Genomic DNA, 22785 nt, shown 5'->3' with positions numbered 1-22785 from the left:
TTTTAAAGGTTACTCTAAAAGCAAGTTACTCTTTTATTTTAAATATGATACCTACCCATGGTACAAAGAATACAAGGTATGATCGATAGCGGCTCCAATTTCGTTCAGTTCGCGCATACCACCTGTGACGTCACTAGGAAAATGAGGAATAAATAAAAAATAAAGAAAGTTGACAGGAGATCTGCATTTTTTTGGGTTATGGTTAAGAATTTTTTATTTTTAATACTTTTTAGTTCGTTTAATTTAATAATTACAAAAACCAGAAGTTCAAAAAAAATATTTAAAAATAATAATTATCTATTAACATGGATTTGGACTTTGGACCATAATAGGTAAGAATACTAAATTTATTTCTATATTCGGTACCTATAAAATTGTTTATTAGGTTTTTAGTTTGCAATGTTTATTGTAAATGATTTTTATGTTCATTGCCTCTGATTTCACATGAGGACAGAGATGAGGATATATATGGAAAAGTAACCACAAGAGGAATTGTTACATCATTTAAAAAATATTGGGAATTTTATTGTTTCCCATCGAAAAGTAGAAAATGCCAATGCAGATGAATGTATTGTCATTGTGATAGAAGTAGTACCAAGGGTGAAGTTTATTATAATTAGTTACCTGTGCTTTTCTTTTTATATGTAGATGTTTCAGGTTTTGAGAATAAATCGGTTGAACGACACCCAAAATTTAAAGGAAGTATTTGCATACCCAGAATATGTCCATCAAGGATTATATAGCTCAAATTTCCTTTAATGGTAGGCAATTATTCAATGCAAATTAACTTTTTAAGTGACTGAAATATTAAATAGTTTACAATATGGTATATCACTAAAAATATATTACTTTTAGGTACAATTAGGGCCCGATACATTTCAAAAAGTAGAATATTATTTTATATTAAATGAGGTATTGTACTAACAATCAATTTATATTAATAACGGAGATTAAAAATAACAGAATAAATAGTTCTTTTTTTATACTACAAAATAAACTATAGAATACAACAGTATTTAAAAAATAAATAAAAGTTATGTCCCGGCCGAGATTCGAACTCCGGTCTCTCGCTTCCTAGCCCGACTCCTTATGCACTGCTCCACAGTAACTTGCTTAGCGATAATTCAATGACGGTATATAAACAAAAAAAAACAGGTTTATAACAACATCTTGACGATTTGATCTGGCGCGCGGAGCGTGCTGACCAATAGCGCCTGTTATCACCTGTGACGTAGCGACCAACCTGCGCAATATCATACCTTGTATTCTTTGTACCATGGGTACACATTATACGATGGTGGCGCCTCTCATAGTCTCATATGAGGCGGAAGATCCAACGACAATGACAGTTAGAATTGAAATGAAATTTTGTAGATGTAGGTTAATTGAAAGCATTTTTTTAATATTGAGAGTTCGACAGGGTGTCCCCAAAAAAGTTACACATCAAAGATTTGTTTTTTTGTTATTGAACAGCCTATATATTAAGTGATTTTCGGATTCTGGAAAAAGAATAATGGTGACTTTCATTAGAGAAGTATATGACCAAATTTTTTTTTTAAATATTTAACATTTTCTAATAATAAAGAACATATTTTAAATTACAATAAAAGCTACTTAAATTGGAATTTACCAGGTCTGGCCTAGGGAGAGCGCCCACCAAAGTGACGTAGCATATGACGTTGCACATACATGGTAATGATACGGCAATAGCGTTGCAAGATTTTTCAGGAAGCGCACATACAGGGTGTTTCAAAACAAATGCGAAAAACTTTAGGGGGTGATTCCTTGTTCAAAATAAAGGGTAGTTTGCTTTATAAACGTTGGGTCAAAAGTCAACCATTAGGGAGATATCGCGGTACAAAGATGGCGGAAAAATAATGTTTTTATTTTTTATCTTGAAAACGAAAGAGATAGACTAATGAAATTTTATGGAAGCATTACTGTTATGAGAAACACACTTTCAGGTAATTTTTTACTTTTTAAAATGAGTGGAAGGGTTTGAAATAAACTACCCCTATCATACTTGTTAACGAAATTTAAAGAAAAATCTTATCAAACACATGCAAATGCTTTAATTTGGATAGTTTAGTTTGTTTAGAAACTTTTTTACCTCTTGTGCTTTTTTGATAAAACTCACCGATTGGAAATTAAAAAATAAAATGTAAAGCATGTCAGGACAAAAAACATTTTTAGATTAAGTATCTAGTGATAATAACGATAATAATAATCATCTATAGTAAACGCCACGAATGTTTGGGAGTGATTCATCGGTCGCTACCATGTGAACTAATCTGTTCAAAGTCACATAAAACTTAATTCCAGTGCCGTGGTGTTTCAAGTCATATAATAATCAATATATAATCTGTTGTAATTTGTTGTTTTAACTGTCAAAGTCTTGTCAAAAACATATATTTGGTTATAAATATAAAATGGAATGCCCCATTGGTCGCACTGCAAGCACACCAATGGACTGACGCACAAAAACGAATCAATCAAAGAAACGCGATATAGTATCGTCTTTGTCAATCACGCTAACATTTTAGAATAAGTAGGAGGAGCGCAGACAGATGATTAGACCGGGCCTTTAAAAACCTACGTCTGTCGGTAAAAATTTACGTTTTTAATGTAAAAATGATAGCGCGCGTGTCGATTCTAACTTCATCAAGCGATGAATCACTCCCAAACATTCGTGGCGTTTACTATAGATAATAACGTATTGCAGTAGAGTAATGTCAAATAAAATAATATTAGGAACATCCTAAAAAGTAACAGCGGCCGACTAGATATTTTCCTAAAAAAATTACAGCAGCCCACTAGATTCTTTATCAGAAAATGTTTTTTGTCCTGACATGTAATGCTTTACATTTTATTTTTTAATTTCAAATCGGTGAGAGTTTTATCAAAAAATACAAGAGATAAAAAAGTTTCTAAACAAACTAAACTATCCAAATTAATTTTTTGCATGTGTTTGATAAGATTTTTCTTTAAATTTCGTTAACAAGAATGATAGGGGTAGTTTATTTCAACCCCTTCCACTCATTTTAAAAAAGTGAAAAAATTACCAGAAAGTGTGTTTTCATAACAGTAATGCTTCCATAAAATTTCATTAGTCTATCTCTTTTCGTTTTCAAGATAAAAAAGAAAAACATTATTTTTCCGCCATCTTTGTACCGCAATATCTCCCTAATGGTTGACTTTTGACCCAACGTTTATGAAGCAAACTACCCTTTATTTTGAACAAGGAATCACCTCCTGAAGTTTTTCGCATTTGTTTTGAAACACCCTGTATAAGTGATGTTGCAGTGGCATTGACTTAAAAAGCTTGGAAAGCGTTGCTATTGGATACACCGCTTTTGCAAAAAGAGACAAAGGAACAGTAGATTTAGTGTTTTTAAGGAATTTAATCTTTATCTTGAAAGATTTCAAGCATTTTATAGAATGGAAAAAGAGACCTTTGGTGTGCTAGTTAGAAAAGCCACAATCAGTGATACAAAACGTATACTGAAGTCCAAATCGCCCTTCATTTTTGCCAAATTCGAGTAACGTGTTAATAGTACGTGGCGAAAAGTAGAACCAGTTATATTTTTGAAGCAGTGGCATGGTTGCTACAACGTTGTTTTTACCTTAACTTTAAAACATCCTGTGCAATGATTTCGTAAGCAAATTTTTCTAAAACGTTATTTTTCGGTGTGAACCAGGTCTCCTGAACATTTTGTTGTTTGGCTCATATAATAGCAAACATTAATAACAATAGAAAAAATTCCAAATTTCTGTGGTAAAGTTCGTCTCGTTCTTAAAAATTAACCAAGGGATGTGTTTACATGAGCCAAAAAACAAAATGCTCTGGAGACATGGTTCTAATCGAAAAATAATGATTTATTTGAAATTATTGCACAGGGTGTTTTAAATTTAATGTAAAAAACAAGTCTTCGGTTGATGCTGTATAATAAGCCAAATACTATAATTTATAAAAAAACTAGTTTACGAATTAAAGTTGATATATTTTTATAAAATATGCTAAAAAATTCATAAAAATAGAGCTAAAAATATAAAAAATATAACACTTTAAATTTGACAACAAAATTTCTGTTTTTTTTTGTATCTTAGTATACAATGATTTAGATTTTGCAAGTTGATAAATTTTTATACCAAAATATTAGATTACTGACTTACCTAGGTTAGACTTCATTCCTTGAACTGGACTATCTACTTCTTCAGCCGGCTTTATGAGGTACAAAGTTAGTTTATCCGTTGCTGGCCGTTCAGCTAACGAATTTATCAACCCCTTCCTATCATTGTCTTCTTTGATGGACTGTAAATTCAAGTTCTTGTCTATTCTAGGCGAACTGTGCCGACCCCTGACTTTCTCCTCTTGAGTTTCTTCGGTACTGTTTGCTACGTTTAGAGTTGACTTGCGCCAAGCAGATTTGTCTTTTACTTGAGGTTGTGCTTCTAAACAAAAGATATATTTATGATGAAAATTCAGGTTATTGCTATTTGAATATGTTGTGTATCACCACTAATTATTTCAATTTAGTATTAGTCTGGTGCTTTAAACCTTTATTGTTTGTATCCCAAACTTCGGAATTCATTTACTCTGAACGAATTTTTATAAAACTTTTTGCATTGTATTGTTTATAAGATATATTACAAAGTTTACCCATTTAAGTTCGTTGCTTTCACTTTAGTATTTAAATAAACACACATATACAAATGCATACATACAAGATGGCTCCGTATTCCGGAAAAGCTCTGTATCAGGATTCCTACTTGAGATTTTCACTCCAAACCTTTTACAAAATATGTGTTTAATGGTAGTTCGCATTTCAAAACTATTTTTATAGATATACAGGATGAGTCAAATACACTCATCGGCAAAAGTCTTGCACCCCCCAGACAAATTTATTTCTTTGCATAGCATATTGTTGTGGCTGTGTGTACAAATACCTTAATATGTGTCTACAAAAAATAGGTCATAAAAGCAATGAAAGAAAACCTTATCGATGGAATGTGCATGGTTTTCTCAGTTCGAGTTCAATCTTGTAGTAAGTGTTGTGAAAGGCGACAAAAATGCCAGGGCACGAAATTTCTGCCTTCGATAGGGCCCGAATTATCGCTTTGCATGAAGAAGGTCTCAGCAGGCATCAAATTGCTGATAGTTTAAATATAGTGCGAAGTACTGTCAGCCGAATTATACAACGGTATATGGACACCGGAAATGTAAGATCTCGTCCTAGGTTGGGCCGTCCAAGGATAACGACTGAACGACAGAATCGCTACTTGGCTCAATTTGCCAGAAGAAATCGGTCAGTTCCAATTCTAGAGCTACGATCTCAGTTTCAACGAACTTACCACCGAGTGATATCAAGCCGAACCATTTCCAGGCGACTTTCTAATGCTAGATTGCGGCGTAGACGTCCAATGCGAGTCCCTCTATTAACTTTACATCATAGACAAAGGAGGCTACAGTGGGCTAGAGAACACCAGAACTGGTTATTACCTCAGTGGAGAAAGGTAATTTTCACTGACGAAACCAGGATAGGTTTGATCAGTGATGACTATCGTCAGCGAGTGTGGAGGGAGGCAGGGAGGCAGCATCGCTTGAATACAGCCCTTGCTGTTGCTCCTTATCAAGGAGGAACTGAGATGTTCTGGGGTGGCATCATGTACAATAAGCGAACAGAGCTCATTCATATTCCTGAGGTGATGAACGCCCATTTGTATGTGGAAACTGTAATCAGACCAATAATTTATCCACTGCGAGAAGAAATCGGCAATAATTTTATTCTCATGGATGATAACGCTCGTCCTCACAGAGCTAGGATAGTCCAGGAAGCATTAAATGAAGGGGAAATAACTCATCTGGACTGGCCTCCACTCTCCCCCGACATGAATCCTATTGAACATGTCTGGGACTACATCGCCAGAGCTGTATTTCGCAGAAATAACCCACCAACAAATCGCCAGGAGTTGATCATTGCCGCTCAAAAGGAATGGCAGAACTTACCTCAAGAAACCATAAATAACCTTATAGTAGGGATGCCCCGACGACTTGATGCACTCATAACAAATCGAGGAGGCAATACTTTATATTAGTAACCTTAACTTTGTCAGAATTTATTATTTATTTTCTCTTTTTTGTCAAATATTTTTTTCATGAAATTTGCATTTTTTATATTTTGGCAAAAGATATTATTAAACTTGGTGAAAGTTTTCCCTTTTTTGTGTTATTTTTTAACATAACTTTAGCATCTATTAATTTGCACGAAAAATTAGTTTGGAATGTAATTTTTTATTAAAATAGTAAGGGGGTGCAAGACTTTTGCCGATGAGTTTAGTTTTATTAAATAGTTAGTTTCTAGCTTTTTTGTTGTATAGGCTTAGTATATTTCTTATTTATTTTATTTTTGTCCAGCTTTACAACAGTCACAACAGTTTAATCTGTCACTTATAAATAATTTCTTACCTTCTACAGTTTCTATGGCACCTACAATATCCATATTATCTAACGTTGACGATGGCTTCCAGGATGGATTAGTTTTCCTATAATTAGATTGACTGCCACTATAAACTTGCCTTCCTTCAGGTAAAGTGTCCAAAGCTCCACTCCTTTCACTCTCTAAAACTGATATATATAGAGGTAGAAAACTCTCCAACGATACCTACTGAAAGAAGAGTTTAATTGAGCGAATTATTTTTCCATAGTTTTGATTTCATATCTATACTAAAATAATAAAAAAATCCTTAAGTGACTCACTGATTAATCACGATCCTACTCAATCCACTCAACGTAAGAAGCTCAATTTTCGATAAGAAGGGATTTTTCGAAATATCAGTTCCAAGGGGGTGAAACCGCCCCTCAAACATTACAATATTTTTTATTTAAAAAACGGTCAAGTTTCCGAAAACACGCTTAAACACATATATTTTATTTTGTTTTTTTACATATTTCAAGATTTTTTAAAAAGGTATACGGGGTGTTTAGAAAAATCTGGACATTGTTTAATCACGATCCTGCTTGAAGCGCTTCACGTAAAAAGCTGATTTTTAGAAAACGGATTGACTTTAGGGTGTAGAGGTTCGATAAGAAGGGATGTTACGAAACTCAAATTCTAAGGGGGTGAAACCACCCCTCAAATATTAGAATATTTTTTATTTAAAAACCGGTGAGTTTTTTCGGAAAAACTCTTAAACACGAATATTTTATTTTGTTGTTTTACATATTTTAAGATTTTTTAAAAAATTATACATGGTGTTTCATAAAATATGACCATTGATTAATCGCGATTCTGCTTAAACTGCTTGACTGTTTTAAAGCTGATTTTTGACAAACGAATTTTTCGAAAGTCAAATTCCAACGAATTTGAATTTGAATGAAACTACCCCTCAAATATTACCAAGTTATATAACAATATCGCCATATTGTTTTTTCTCATGCTGACATAAATGTGAGAAAATGTTATCCATCCGTTTGTATATTAATGTATGAAATTCTTGCTTTGCTTTATCATCAACATTACAAATGATTAATTCGACGAGCACGAAGTCGCGGGTACACGCTAGTTAATTATAAATATATAAACAGTTAATACATACATCAACAAAACTCACCTTCTTAATAGCACTTAAGGGACATAAAGGGCCATTACTACCGTTTTCCCGTTCAAAATATTCTAATAAAGTTGCGATGAGTTTTTTACAGCTATTAAGTAGGTAGTAGGTTTACTTACATTTCGAACATACGTATAAACATCTTTAAGATCATCCTCCAGCAATCGGTACGGATCGACTTGGTACTCTGGCATTGGTCCCGGTTGTTGCGTGTTCATGGTTGCATAGTTCCTCATTTGAGTGCCGCGGTGACATGACAGCGCTGTCAAATTGTGTTCCGGACGAATACACGGGTGCAAACTAATGGAATTCGGTCTGTGTAGGTCTGTGCTTTGGGTGGGTTCGTTAGAAGACTGTCGTTGGCCGTTCTGAAACAAGAAAAATGTATCGTAAATAAAATGTATATAATTAAAAATGCGTTTATTTATAAAACATACAGGGAGAAACAAGCCCTATAATATAGGATACAACATTTTAATGAACAGTGCTTTCCATAAAATCAATAAAATGAAAAATATACGAAATAATATACATGTACTGATTTCTTTCGGAAATCGACAACTATGAAATAATGAACCCTTCCCGGACACAAATAGTATATTGTGAGACAGGAAATTGTAGAGAGAAACAAGCCCTATAACATAGGATACAACATTTTAATGAACAGTGCTTTCAATAAAATGAATAAAATGAAAAATATACGAAATAATATACATGTACTGCTAAAACTCAAATGGGTAATATTTCAATATATAGACATTGTAGTTCATTCACATTATGATTGTAGATCTTATGTTTACCTTTTCAACTGTCAAAAAATTTCCACTAAAGTTTCGTGGCGCCTCGAAAAAATTTCCGGAAATTTTTTCAGTTGCCATGGTAACTAGTCAACATTAAAGCATGTTATTGGTTGAAAAGTAGAGGTGTGAAATTTTCAAGGAAAAAAAAACAGAAGTATACATATTTTGCAGTATACATACAGTATAAGGGAATTTAGAGCATATCATTTTGTTTTTATTTAATATCTGCTAGTGATATTTTGGCCGGCAGTAGCGCAAGCAGTAGTGTGTCGATCTGCGGTGCGAGAGATTAGATTGTGCTGGGTTCGATCCTCAGCCAGTACGGTCGCTTTATCTATTTAAATAAAAATATTCATTTATCAAAGTAGAGCGACCAGCGAGCCGCCACCTCAAGGAAGGCAATAGCAAACCACCTTGAGTATATTTGCCTTGTACAGCTTCTCAAATAGTGCCGTTCGGATTCGGCGATAAATTGTGGGCCCCGTGTACTTGTGAAACACTGATAACACACATCACAAGTATACGCGAGAGGTAGCCTACGCTCTGTATAGAGTATGGCACTGTGAGAAGAAGTGATATTTTAACTGAACCAAAATTCTAGTCAATAGAACTTCTTACATCGGCATTCATCATCCAAACCAATCGTCCATATTAAAAAAAAAATTATTGTCTATTAATATTATATATTAACATTTATTATTATTACCTGGTGATCTATCATCTTTGCTTTCGCTGTTACCACCGTTGAACGAATCAAGTCTTTTTCTGGACATCGATGGTGAACCGGTGACGGACATTTCATCCTCTGAAGTACCAAGCGAATTGAAGAATTTTCGTCCCTTATTACATGAAAATAATGTAATTATTAAATTGTGTATTCCATTTATATTATGTTCTATTTTCATGATAAAATGGCATTTATGAGAATAAGGATGAAATGTTTATTAAATAAGGTTATTCTTATAGCAAAATATTTAATAATTCATAGAGCTCCTGAGAACCAGTGAAAATAAATTGGAAATTCGAATGATGATGTTTTATTGCCAGTTGTAGCATACATCCTTTTTCGTAGTTTTGTGGATTTTATTAATATTACTATAAACATAAATTTTGTTGTACTTTATAAACTAAATTGTATTTTTATATCAATTTATATAGAAATTGAAATTGTTATATTTAGATTGCTTGTATTTCTATAAAACATTTTGAAACATTTTTGACGACAGGATTGTATACATAAAAGAAGATTACTGATAAGAAAAGTCAAGTGCCATACTACAAATATATGGCACAATGAAATACTGCAGCAAATAAGAGAAGATATACCGGCAAGAAAAGACTGAGAAATGAGATAAAAATTCAGAAAAAAAGGAAAGAAATCTGCGATAGAGCAGATCAGGATATATTCGGAGATAGTTATAAAATAGCTATTAAAAGTGGTATACCCCTAGACCAAATCTACCAATAAATGTAGTAAAAACTATATAGTTAGTTATCTATTTCCAAATCACGAACCAGTACACTTTAATGTCGATAATAATATAATGACGATATCTTTGACCTTGTACTCTAGAAGAACTTCAAATGGCTGCCAACAAGATGAAATATAAGAAAGCTCCCGGCCAGGAAATATTCCAACAGAAATAATAAAAGAAGTTAAAATCAAACAATTTTTTTTAGCCGCCTAATATTATTTAACATCAAACAAGGATTACAGTTGAGGGTTGGAACCTTTGGTGTTACACAGCAAAATAAAACACTAAATCACCACAATACATCACAACACTTTTACTTTTACACTGAACGCGCGTTTCGCTAACCATGTTAGCATCATCAGCAGATGATTATAAACTGATTCATAGAGCTCCTGATTCGTAGATCCTTCAGTTTATAATCATCTGCTGATGATGCTAACATGGTTAGCGAAACGCGCGTCCAGTGTAAAAATAAAAGTGTTTTGGTGTATTGTGGTGATTTAGTGTTTTATTTTGCTACAAACAAGGAATTCCCGAAAGAATGGAAGCGTGCTAAGCTAGTTCTATTAAGAAAAAATGAAAAAACGATAGTAGATCCATCGTCATACAGACCGATCTGCTTACTGGATGTCGAAGGTAAATTTTTAGAACACATGATGTTAAACCGGCTTAAGAAAGAATTAGCTCGCACCGGGGATCTCCCATAAAGACAATTTGGCTTTAGTTTTGGGCGAGAGGAATAAAAGGAAGATGGACATACAATTAGATAGTATACAATGGGTATCCAGTAGCGATGGGAACTATCGAATGAATTAAACTATCGAATGGTTACGGAATGAATGATTTCAACTATCGAATGGTTTTATTCGAATAAAATCATTCATTCATGTGTATACTAAAGCATATGTTGCTGCAATATACCCGTGATTGAATATTAATAAATAAATTACGTGAAAAATGTCAACCTGTAATTATAACCAAACGCATTAATAGATTCACAGAGTCGATAATTTTAATTAGCTATAAATAACAATAATTAGAGAATAATATACTAGATACATAATAAGTAGATAAACCAGAAATACAACAGAAAAATCAATGCGGAACTGCAACATTTTTTATATTTCATGGTCTCAAGTTAATTATAAATTATTTTTCATAACATGTCACAAAGTGGAAAATACTTATAATAAGGAATTACAGTATTTTTAGCTACCAATCTACTAAGAGTACGAGTGTTGTCTTTTCTTTTTAGCATATAAAGGTAGAAAAAAAAACATTAGATAACTTTCTGAAAGCAGTTAATCCACTTGCTTATTGGTACCTTTAAAATTGCGTTTTTGAAGGCGCTGACTACATATTCTGGGGTAACCTTTGACCACGCAATTCATTCTTAATGTAAAAGTACAAAAGTCGTCGGTTGGGACTGCATGGTCAAAAATTTGATGTTTTCTTGATTTAAAACACAATTGTTTTTTGGGCTGTGTGAGAACTTGCATTATCTACATTGGATCATTCCTCGCTGAAGGTTGGATATTCGACACTCAGCAATTACTTCCGACAAACAAATAGATATGTATCAGCAGTAACAATTCGCCACCATCTTTTTGGATACTTGGACTTTGAGAACTGATAACTTTCGCCGGTTTTGGTTCATCTCGAAACACCCATACAGCCGATTGAAGTTTATTTTCGGGTTAATAAGAGTAAATCCACGATTCATCACCACTAACAATACTGTATAATTTTTTTTAGTTTCCTGCGTTAAACCGGTTTAGACTTTTATGACACCAATTGAATTTATTTGTTTTCTGTTTTTCCGTCAGCAGATGACGATAAAAAACTAATTTTTTATCGATAATTCTTCATGTATTTTTTTTTTTAATTGAGGTCTTCAATTTCACGATATGTAACATGTCAATCTTCTTGGATTTGGGTGACTGCCGTTATTGCTGAACCTGTTCTTATACTGTCTCGAAGATTAATCCGTCCACGTTTAAATTATCCATAGCAACAAGAAATTCTCGACTGATGTGGGGCTTCACTGTCGAAAACAGAAACCAACACGGCATGGTATTCTTGTTGAGACAAGTCTGACTGTCTTCGAAAACTGTAATAAATTGTTGCGCGAAAATTTTCTCAGCGTAATTCCATTTTTCGACTGACTCGTCAACTTCAAAAATTCAGTTTGGATACAGTCTAAAAACTTTGACGTTAATTTAACTAAAGACGACAGTTAATTTTGACATTTGATATATGTTAACAGGCGCCTGCTATGCAAAATATAAAAGACAACCCTCGTGTTTGAAAATGAAAAAAAATTAACTAAAGCAATAAGTAAATTATTTAAGATTAAAATTTTAGATTAATAATCAAAAACTACGGTGCGTGCATGTTAGTTTAAAAAGTGAAAAACTGATTACTTACACTACCTACCCTCAGCACTTTCAATGCCTCTTCGCACACTTGCATTCCCCTGGAATCGAACACTTCGACACAACCTAAATATTTGACGGCAAAGGTGCATGTACCCGACCTGCAAGAATAAAAATCATATATTAGGTTTATATAGAGATATTTAAAAAGGTGCAATATTGATAATAATGATTCGATTATAAGTATTAGCTTAAAAAAATTATTAAGAAAAAATGCGATTAAATTATGATTTTCAAGGGGATTAATAGCACTGGTCTGTATAAAACTCAGCCCTGACCATTCTTGCCCATGTAAAATAAAAAATAACCTCCTGAATCCAAACATTACCTCTGTTTTCATTCATCGCCCCTCGTTTCTGGAGGAGACCCTCTATCTATTTTTACGGCTTTTCGATAGTTTGGTAGGCTGAAAGGGCGAACAATGTACCGGAAGTGGAGGCGGATGACGTAAATCAGCTAAGAACTTGTAAAATGAGCTCATAAACATGTTTAATCAAGAAATAACCGCTTTAAAACAGAAATAAACCGGTTTACACAAAAAATAAACAGGTCTGCTGTTTTAAGGATTTTAGGGGTAGTTTCTTGTTGTACGTAGGACAATAGAGGCTGATATGGATTTTTTACGGAAAACTGAGGTACCTTGTATATTTAGATAATTTTTTTTTCCGTTTTTAAAGATATTCCAATTTAATAATTAGACTAACGAATCTATTATTACCAACAACGTTTGAGGAAATGCGCCGTGAAAACCCTATGAACCGTAAGTACAGTTGGGCAATTTTCGTTGAACAAGAAATATTGCGAATATCCCGCAAAGATTGATAAATATTCGTACTAATGCATATGCATATGTATTATCATAACTATTATAAGAACTTCCTTGAGCATGTTCTTGTTAACTAGCAACGTGATTCACAGGAAATTATTCATGTGCTTACACAGATATAAGCACATACAATGTGTCTCTACATGTGTAGTCTTAGCTTATAGTGATCCGTTACTATACTGCAGTCGAGAGTCGGGACACATACCTTATTCCTTCTAACGTATACGTTATTTCAATGATTATAACTCGGATTATAAGTTCGGATGTTCCTGCTAGGATGTACTTGAAGTGTTCAATTGCAACACAAATTCCCTCTATTTTTGCCTTTTGGCGTGTCAAAGAGCCACAAAATGTTCTGAATAACATACTTACATTCTATATATTACGTACACATACTTTAGAGAAGTAAAAGGCATTCGCTCTTCTCTCTAGGACGATATATGTTTGCATCTATAGCAATGACACCTTGTTCCTCGCTCCAAATATAAAAAAAACGCTTTATTGTACAAAAAGCCAAAACAGCTTCATCGACAAAGCATTCACAAAACAAAAAAGCACAAAAACAAATATACAAATAATAAAAAAATATCATACAACACAAATAAATTCAAAAAAAATTTACGTCATAAAATTACAAATAAAACATATGTATATGGACATTGCAGAACACAGGCGTATCTAGAAAATTTTACAAAAGGAAAACTGTAAATGAATAAAATCATGTTATAAATCATAAAATCAAGAGTTATAATATATTAAATACTAGACCTTTAACCAGTGTGTGAGATGATCAAAATTTTAAAATTCAAAATTGTTCATAATTAAACATCAACAAAAAAGTCGTTTACCGCATATAGTCCATATACCGCATATCCATATACTCCAGTAAGTATGATTTCAGAGCTTTGAGAAATGCGGGAAAGAATGAAAGTGACTTGATATTCGAAGGCAAATCATTGTACATTTTCTTGGCATTGTACAGTATTGAGCCCTTAACTAGTTCTGAGCTCGGGGTTGGTAGATAAATATCGTGCTCCGCATTCCTAAGTGGATAGTTGTGAGAAGGCCTTTCCGGAATAGAGAATATGTGCTTGCGGATTAAGCAAACGGATTCAAAAATGAATAAGGAAGGAAGAGTCAGTATTTTGAAATTTTTAAAGAAATTCTGGCACTGAGTTCTACTGTTTAGTTGGTTTTAGTCCCAATAAGTATCGAACTGCTCTCTTTTGAAGTTTGAAAATACGATCAAATTTTGTCGCGCATCAAGTACCCCAGAATGGAAGGGCATAACGAAGATGCGACTCAAAAAGGGCATAATAGACCATTCTAGAGGTTGATGAGTTAAGTTCCTTAGAAACTGATCTTAGCGCAAAACAGGCAGCGCTTAGTTTCTTTGATAAAGCTTCGATGTGCAAGTCCCATTTTAACGAGTTGTCTACAACAAGTCCTAAGAATCTCACAGAGTCCACTACGTCAATAGTGGTGTTATTAAGTACAAAAGGTTGTATAGTACTTTTGTATGACCAAACTTTAGTTTTTGAAAGGTTGAGGCATAGGAGATTAGAATCGCACCAAGATTTAATGGTGCGTAAGTCACTGGATATAGTATTATATAGTGCCGTAACATCTGGGCCGGTCCAAGTGAAACTAGTATCGTCCGCAAAGAGGGAGATTTTACCGCTAATTATCTAGAACAAAAATAAATAATAATCTAGATTTGCAATGTCGTTGATAAACACCAGATATATATAATGAGTAATATAATGATATATATAATGATATATATAATGAGTAATTTCTTACAGCTTTGAAACAGTTATTTAAATCTACAGATTGATTTATGTACATGTAAAGTTTTGTAACAGTTATTCAGCTATACCCCTATTTTAACTACTTTCGTCACAATTCCACACATCCGCTGAGGCACATAATATCATCATCATCAGCATTTAGCTTATTCCGTCCACTGCTGAACAAAAACCTTCCTTAACTCTAGACATTTCATTCTGTTTTGTTCCACTTGAATCCAGTTTCCAGCCAATCTCTTAATATCATCTGTCCATCGACTAGGAGGTCGTCCTCTGCTTCTATAGGCCTCGTGTCTTGGTCTCAATTCCACAAGCCTTTGTCCACCGTCCATCTGTAATCCTAGCCACATGTCCTGCCCAGTCTCATTTAAAATGTACGGCAGATATCACCGCATCTCTTACTAGATGTTCGATTTCGTATGGTATAATTGGGTATTTTATCTCTAAGTGTAACTCCCAACAAGTGTAACTTCCATTTCCATTGGTGTATTCTATATATGTTTATTCTACACTCAGATGCAAAAAAAACGCAACAGAGAAATTTTTGGTCAAATAAAGTGTTATATTTTTGTTATTTTTAGCCCTATTTGCATAATTTTTTTAGCAAACTGTACATAATTATATCAACTTTAATTCGCAAACTCAGTTTTTTGTAAACTTTAGTAATTGCCATATTATACAGGGTTAATCGAGGGGTTGTTTTTTATCCTAACTTTAAAACACTCTGTGCAATAATTTCGTGTGTAAATTTTCCTAAAATAAAATTTTACGGTAAGAACCATGTCTCGTGAGCATTTTGTTTTTTCGATCACGTCAATCCATGCTTTGGTTAATTTTTAAGAGCGAAATGAACTGATCACGATCAATTTGCACCAATTTTTCAGTTATCATTACTTTGATGTAATTTTAATATGACGAGATGATTTTGGTGGTCATTGTCGTAACGTCATATTACGCTGCATCGGATATTCTATACTAAATTAAAAAAAAAACGTTAAAGACTAACGATACAGTCATGGTTTTAATAATCATTAATAACGATAACAAAACTAACGATATTAAAAAAAATATGTAATACTGAAGTATACAAACAGAAGAAAAAATTGTAAAAAATACCCTAATACTTCGTATTGCTTCCGCTTGCTGCTATAACTGCCTGTATACGTTTGTTCATACTGTCATTGAGGCTGCATATATCATATTGCGTTATGTTTTCCCATTCTTCTTTAAGGACCAAGCGAAGTTCATTTAATGAAGCTGATAACGCTTCGCGACCTCTAACCCTCCAACCAAGCATTTCCCAAGCGTCGAACATGATGGGCAGTTGATAGTAGTATATAGTTTATAATAATCACTAAAGCTACCTTGTCATATTGAAAAAAAAACTTCAAAAATAAATGATAATTGAAAAAATTGCAAATTGTTGTTGACAAGTCCATTTCGCTCTTAAAAATTAACCAAGACATGTATTGACATAAACCAAAAAACAAAATGCTCAGGAGACATGGTTCTAACCCTAAAATTATATTTCAGGAAAATTTATACACGAAATTATTGCACAGGGCGTGTCAAAATTAGGGTAAAAAACAACCCCTCGATTAACCCTGTATAATATACCAAATACTAAAACTTAAATTAAGACTAAAAATAACAAAAATATGACAGTTTAAACTTGGCCAAAATTTTCTCCGTTGCGTTTTTTTTGCATCTGAGTGTATAAATGTTCTTTTTGGTCAAAGTAAGTGTTTCAGCTCCATACATTGTACGAATGACGTAAGATAGATTTGACAGATGACAGGTTTGACGTTTGACATTGGACAGGTTTGACGTTTGACATTGGACAGGTTTGACGTTTGACATTTGATAGGTGACAGGTGACAGGTTTGACGTTTGACATTTGACAGCCCCTACTCCTCGCGCATGCGCAGTGCCCCTCCTCCTCCTCCTGCTCCTCCTCTTGATGCAGAATCGGCCATCTCCCTCTACTCAGGCAAGACACACTGGTTAAGGACCTTTCTTTTTAAACATATTGGAAGATCAGATTTCAGTATATGCACTATAGACACATACGAACTGTTACAAAATATGACAAAATAGAACAGGTGAAGAACACCTCAGAACGGTTCTGGTCCAGTTAGTAGAGTGTTCGCTCCTTTCTAGCTTCCTAGATCGTTCACCCACATTGTTATGCAATTTTAGATATTTAGAATCCATCCAGAAAAAGGTGAATCGATCTTGATACTCAAAACGTTTTGAACGCTTGTTTTCATGGAGGTTTCAGTACGAACATCACGCATTCAAAACACATTAAAGTAAACATAGTAATTATTAGTTATCCAATTAAAACACTAATAGGAAAGCTGATAATATGGATGATGACACACATATGACCACCAAATTTTGTCCCAATCTATATTTTATTATTATCTCCAGTAAGAATATCTAGCATCCTTCAGAACGATCTAAAAAATCTTATTTCAACAAGTCGATAAATTCGATAATCAGTAGTTTCCGGAAACGTTGAGTAAATAACTTATTGACCTTGTTTATAAAAATGTGAAAAATCTCACATTTTTATGTTGTTATTAATATCTTCTTTATCACTATCGATATGACAGTTTTTCTCATCATATTACATATTATCATTAAATTGGTAAACGTAGACTCTGATTACCGATTTCATAATTTATCACATGTCTTAACCTAATCACTGAGATATTACCATTAATCACTCACCTGACGGCTGATTCATCCGCTTGCCACTGGTGGGGCTTCGAACTTTCCGGAACCCGATCCTTTCTCCTCCGAAACGAATCTCTGAAAGATCGCCGCAATCGATCCATTTTTCGAGGAGACTTGAAACTTCTTCTCTGTAACAAAGAAGGAAGATTGTTTAAAATAGAGCCCACTGTATTAAATGATGATATAAATAAGGTAATGTACACTTATAACATTAAAATACACAAAATGTAATATTCATCACAATAACATGATGTACATAGTACCGTATGATTAAAAAACGGCGTCCAGTTGTATGTATATTCAGGGCCGGCGGAAGAAAAATATTGAGACCGGGCGAGTACCCTATCTGGCGCCACCCCCCCAAACCCCCCTTAACAGTTAATATAACTCTCTTTTTCCTTCAGTCTTATAGTTTAACTACAAACTAAGCATATTTATGCTACTTTAACAATACATTTTCACTTAAATATACTTCAAAATTCTTCTCTTCATTCAATCTTAGTCTGCGATTCTTGTTTTTTCTACATCGGTCTCGAAAGTGACTCACTCCTATAAATATTTTATTTTTTTAGTTAAAAAAACGAGTTTTGGTATGTTATTATATGACATATATTAGGTTTGATTGACGTATTCAATGGTTTTTAGTCACTCTGGTTGACGGAAATGACTGAAACTTTTGATTTTAAATGCACCCTCGGTATATTTCTACTTTATTCCAAAGAAAATGACATTCTGAGTAGAATGGCATATCATATGTCAAATTTTGACATTTTCGCTTAAAAAATCGTATTTTAATCTGTGTTAAAATAAACAAATTATAGGGGAGAAACTTCTGAGACGCACTCGGCATATAGAGCATAAATAGAATTCCAACTTCGGCAGTCTCGTTCTGGTATAAGTGATCTTTGAAACAAAAACAGCATTTAATTGCAAGCAGTTGCATTACTTTTATTATATTTTATTATTAAGAATTTAAGAAAATGTTTCTTTCATTTCACAAACAATTACATATTTAGTGCAGAATCAGTATTATGATCAGACAGCTCTTTGTCGGCTTCCAAATGAGGATCAGCCAAAATGTTTGAGGATGCATTTCTTTGTGCGAAATTTTTCTTTGTGTGATTCCTCTTATATGAGAAAAATTCATACTGATTTTGCTACCATTGACAGTGTCCTTAATAATCGTATTTTAATATGTGTTAAAACCATGAAATTATAGGGGAGAAACTACAGAGACGCACTCGGCATATAGAGAGCATAAGAAATAGAATTCCAACTTCGGCAGTCTCGTTCTGGCATAAGTGATCTTGATAAAACAGTATTTAATTGCAAGCAGTTGCATTATTTTTATTATATTTTATTATTAAGAATTTAAGAAAATGTTTCTTTCTATTTCACAAACAACATATTTAGTGCAGGAATCAGTATTATGATCAGACGAGTTTGTCGGCTTCAAAATGAGTGATTGTCAATGTTTGAGATGCATTTCTTTGTGCAGAAATTTTTCTTTATTGTGATTCCTCTAACAGAGAAAATTCTACGATTTTTGCTGCACCATTTTTCAGTGTATTACTACATATTCAATCCGGAACAATCAAAAACCACCAAAAGATTGATATCTTTCCCACTACTATTAATAAATTTAATTAATGAGGCAAACTTATAAGTTATTTTTGATAGTAAGGATATCGAGGATCCTCTTCAACTTCTTTATGAATGAATATTTACTGCATATAACCTAGGGCATACTAGCAATACATTAATAACAAATAAAGGGTGTGGAAAAGTGCAATTTTGAGTGGTCTGTCTAAAACTGTTAATTTTGCTGGCTCTTGACCCAAAACAGTTTATTTAGAAATTTATAAAAACGAGGATTATAGAAAGAAGGATCATTTACAAAAAGTTTCTTAGCTTTGAGTTATAAAATGCCAATGAACAAATCCGCTGAGTTATATTTTTTATTTAATTTTGTTTAATATTCCTCCACGAAAATGAATTCCCAAATCCCAGTTTCGGATAGAGCACTCAAAAAACATATAGAATAGAAGAAATCAAAACTATCCCAAAGCTTACGTGCTAAGGATTTTTTTGAGCATAATATATAGTGGATATAGGATATAGTATAGTGTTTATAATGTTTAGTCAGATATTCTTCCCTATGTGGTGTGGTAATAGCTAATGTGTTAATGTGGAAATTGACAGTACCGATTAATTATTGAACTGGATATTCGTTACTATTTGTTTAGATTACTGTTTTTAAATATTTTAGTTGCTGTCGTGGCGCTCCTAGTTTCAGGCGCCCCGGGCGTCCGCCCGGGTCTTTTTGGGGCGTCCGCCCGGGTCTAGGTTTTTAACTAATATCTAATGGTATGTAGCTGTGTACGTTTTGTGATAGATGATAAAACTATGGATGTGAATGATCAGTAGACTAATATCGAAGGAAGTGAGGAGAACAATTTGTTTGGAATGCGCAAAAAAGTGTGTAGGGAACAAGCCCATCTTTAGGCATTGTCATTTTTTTATTCTTTATTTTTCTTTTTGCTTTTGTGCTTAATAGATAGGTTATTTTTATGTGCTAGATATAATAATAAATATATTTTTTTCATTTTCCTTTCGTTTTTTTTTTCTATCTCCATGAGAAAAAAGATATGTCAAAAATCCAAAACTAGTACATTTATTTCAAATATATAAAACATGTTCATAATATAAGCATTAGATATTTTTTTCCTGTAGTTTTAATACTAATGATTCATTCAACTTACAAAAATCTGGTTAAACACAAACAAAATATGTACGTCTTTTTGTTAGTATAGGCGCGACTATTTCGATATGTTAGTACTTCTTATGGGTTAAGATCCTCCAAGAAAACTCCTCTTACGCCTTAATCAATTTTTAGTTTTTATTTCATAAAGCAAAAGGATAATTACAATGATACCTCTCATTGTCCTGATATACAGTATACAACACTGTGATATACTATACAAGTATAATATTAATGGACTCAAAATATTAACAAATTTTATCTTTTGTAATCTTCAGATAACAAACATTTATTTAGGATTTATGATTATGTCAACTGAAAAAAAAAAATAATTTAAAAAATAGATCGCAACTGGGAATTTAAAATTAACCATTTTTAGTTTTTTACTTCATTTTTTTAACAAAATTGCAAAAAGAGCTGCCTTTAAATTACATTTAGTGTATAAAAACTTTCTTTCCAAGTAAAATTTCATTATATATTCATTAGAAAACAAACAGTATCATAAAAATCCTGTTAATAAATTTTGAAGCAAAATTCTTTTATGGAGGATAAACCATTCCATTAAGTAAACAAAAATTCATATTGGATTTAAATATTTTAATTAAACGTAAAACAATGAAAAATCTCAAATTAATATTGAGGGCTATAATATTGCAAAATGATAAAACATCTCTGATTTAATTAAAATGGATGGATTATATAGAAATTAAGATCCTACATTTTATGATTAATAATTAATATCGGTGTCTATTTTTTGCTATTAAATGTTGCAATCTTGCGTAAATATTATGTTTGAGTAAAACCAACTTTAAATACATTTACTACATAGTTCAAATTTTATATCATCTAATATCGCATCGCGTTTCATTTATGATTTTATTGAGTGCTTCTCAATATTAATATTTAATTAAAAAGTATTTAATTCTGATGTAATATATAAACTAATAAATAAGTTAAGTTAACTTCTATATTATACCTGAATTCTGTTTTATACCTGAATTTGATTAAATTATGATGAAGTTATTTTAGTATTTACTTCACCTCATCACAATAATTAACGTTTTCAACTTTCATTGGTTAACTGCAACAGTTCAAAGACTTTGAAGACTAAGACTCTTTCTTAGAAGGTGGTGTTTAAGGAGATTTTTTTAAGATTAATTTGTTGATGTCTATATAGGAGCGATCCGTCTACACCGTACTGGTTCCTAAATGGTTCCTTTTGTATATCTGGTTAAAATTGCTTTGGAGAGACACCTTGAAGTACATTTAGTAAGCCCAAGAAGACGTCCAGTAGTGCCTAAGATCTTTTTGAGGTAGCTCGAGTTCTTAAAGAAATAATACATATCAAAGATTCATTCCTTCTTCCCGTGCTATAATATTTCGATGGCTTATGGTAAGTGATTTTGTATGGCTTGAGGGAATGTAATTCAAGAAGTGCATTTTTATCGAACAAGAGAATATTTTCTTACATTCCCCATAGTTGAACATCATCTTAATAGACCTCTAAATAACTTATTTAGTTATTTTTAATGATGTTGCCTAAACAGTAGTTCTGTATTGTTGCTCAATTTGTACCAGTACGATTAAGAAAAATAACTGGTTTTACAGAGGAACCTGGGCAGAGCTATAAGTATAGCAAATGCTACAAATGGATTTTAGAGGTGCAGCATTTGGTCTATAGATAGAACTTTTTAAACAGATGCTGATTTGAGGTAAAAACTGACTAAACTGACAGAATTAAGGTTGATTCTGACTATAGCTTCCATATCAACTCCCTTCCGTTTCCCTTCCGTTTATATAAAATATTATATCATATAAATGAATAGGACAATGTACACTATCCGTTCCGTTTACCTTCCTTCCATACACTTTTTTGACGGACGGACAAGCGTATCACAAACAGCGTTGTTACGTTCTTACATTTGCAACAGCTCTGTTAAAATTTTGCTGATATTTATTTATTCTTTCACACCTCTTAATTAAATCTATTACCTTTTTCAAAAGATACAAATTTTTAAACTAAAACTTTCGTAATGATATAAATCGTACAATAAAAAGTATTGAACTTTTTTTTTTGATGAGAAGGGGAAAAATCTTGCATAAGACACCATTGGGTAGTGTCGGATTCCTACCGACTAAAAAAACCCTCCTCGCGTCCATCAGCTGTCTATGCGGTTAGGCCCCGCATTCTATTTCCTTTGGTTTCTATTATTTCTCGAATGCATCTATATGTCATTTTCCATGATGTTTCACCGCTTAGCAGCCCTTGCATCATATTTTTAGCATTAAAGACTTGTCCTCCACTGTCCCGTTGGAATGACTCTCTA

General features: G+C 32.9%; 1 protein-coding gene across 1 annotated transcript in view; it reads right to left on the bottom strand.

The window, feature by feature from the left end:
• The window catches only part of LOC115878459 (inverted formin-2), a 153970-nt gene that overhangs the window by 14279 nt on the left and 116906 nt on the right, over positions 1-22785 (bottom strand). Inside the window, exons 20-21 of the mRNA XM_030894976.1 lie at positions 6467-6619; positions 4174-4452 (exon numbers count right to left, since the gene is read on the bottom strand). Coding sequence (XP_030750836.1) covers positions 4174-4452; positions 6467-6619 — 432 coding nt within the window. The remainder of the gene's footprint in view (positions 1-4173; positions 4453-6466; positions 6620-22785) is intronic.

This window comes from Sitophilus oryzae, unplaced genomic scaffold (genome assembly GCF_002938485.1).
Source record: "Sitophilus oryzae breed Bouriz unplaced genomic scaffold, Soryzae_2.0 scaffold_1512_pilon_pilon, whole genome shotgun sequence".
Taxonomy (NCBI): Eukaryota; Metazoa; Arthropoda; class Insecta; order Coleoptera; family Curculionidae; genus Sitophilus; species Sitophilus oryzae.
Note: the sequence above shows the minus strand (reverse complement) of the source record. Positions and strands in the feature narration are given on the sequence as shown.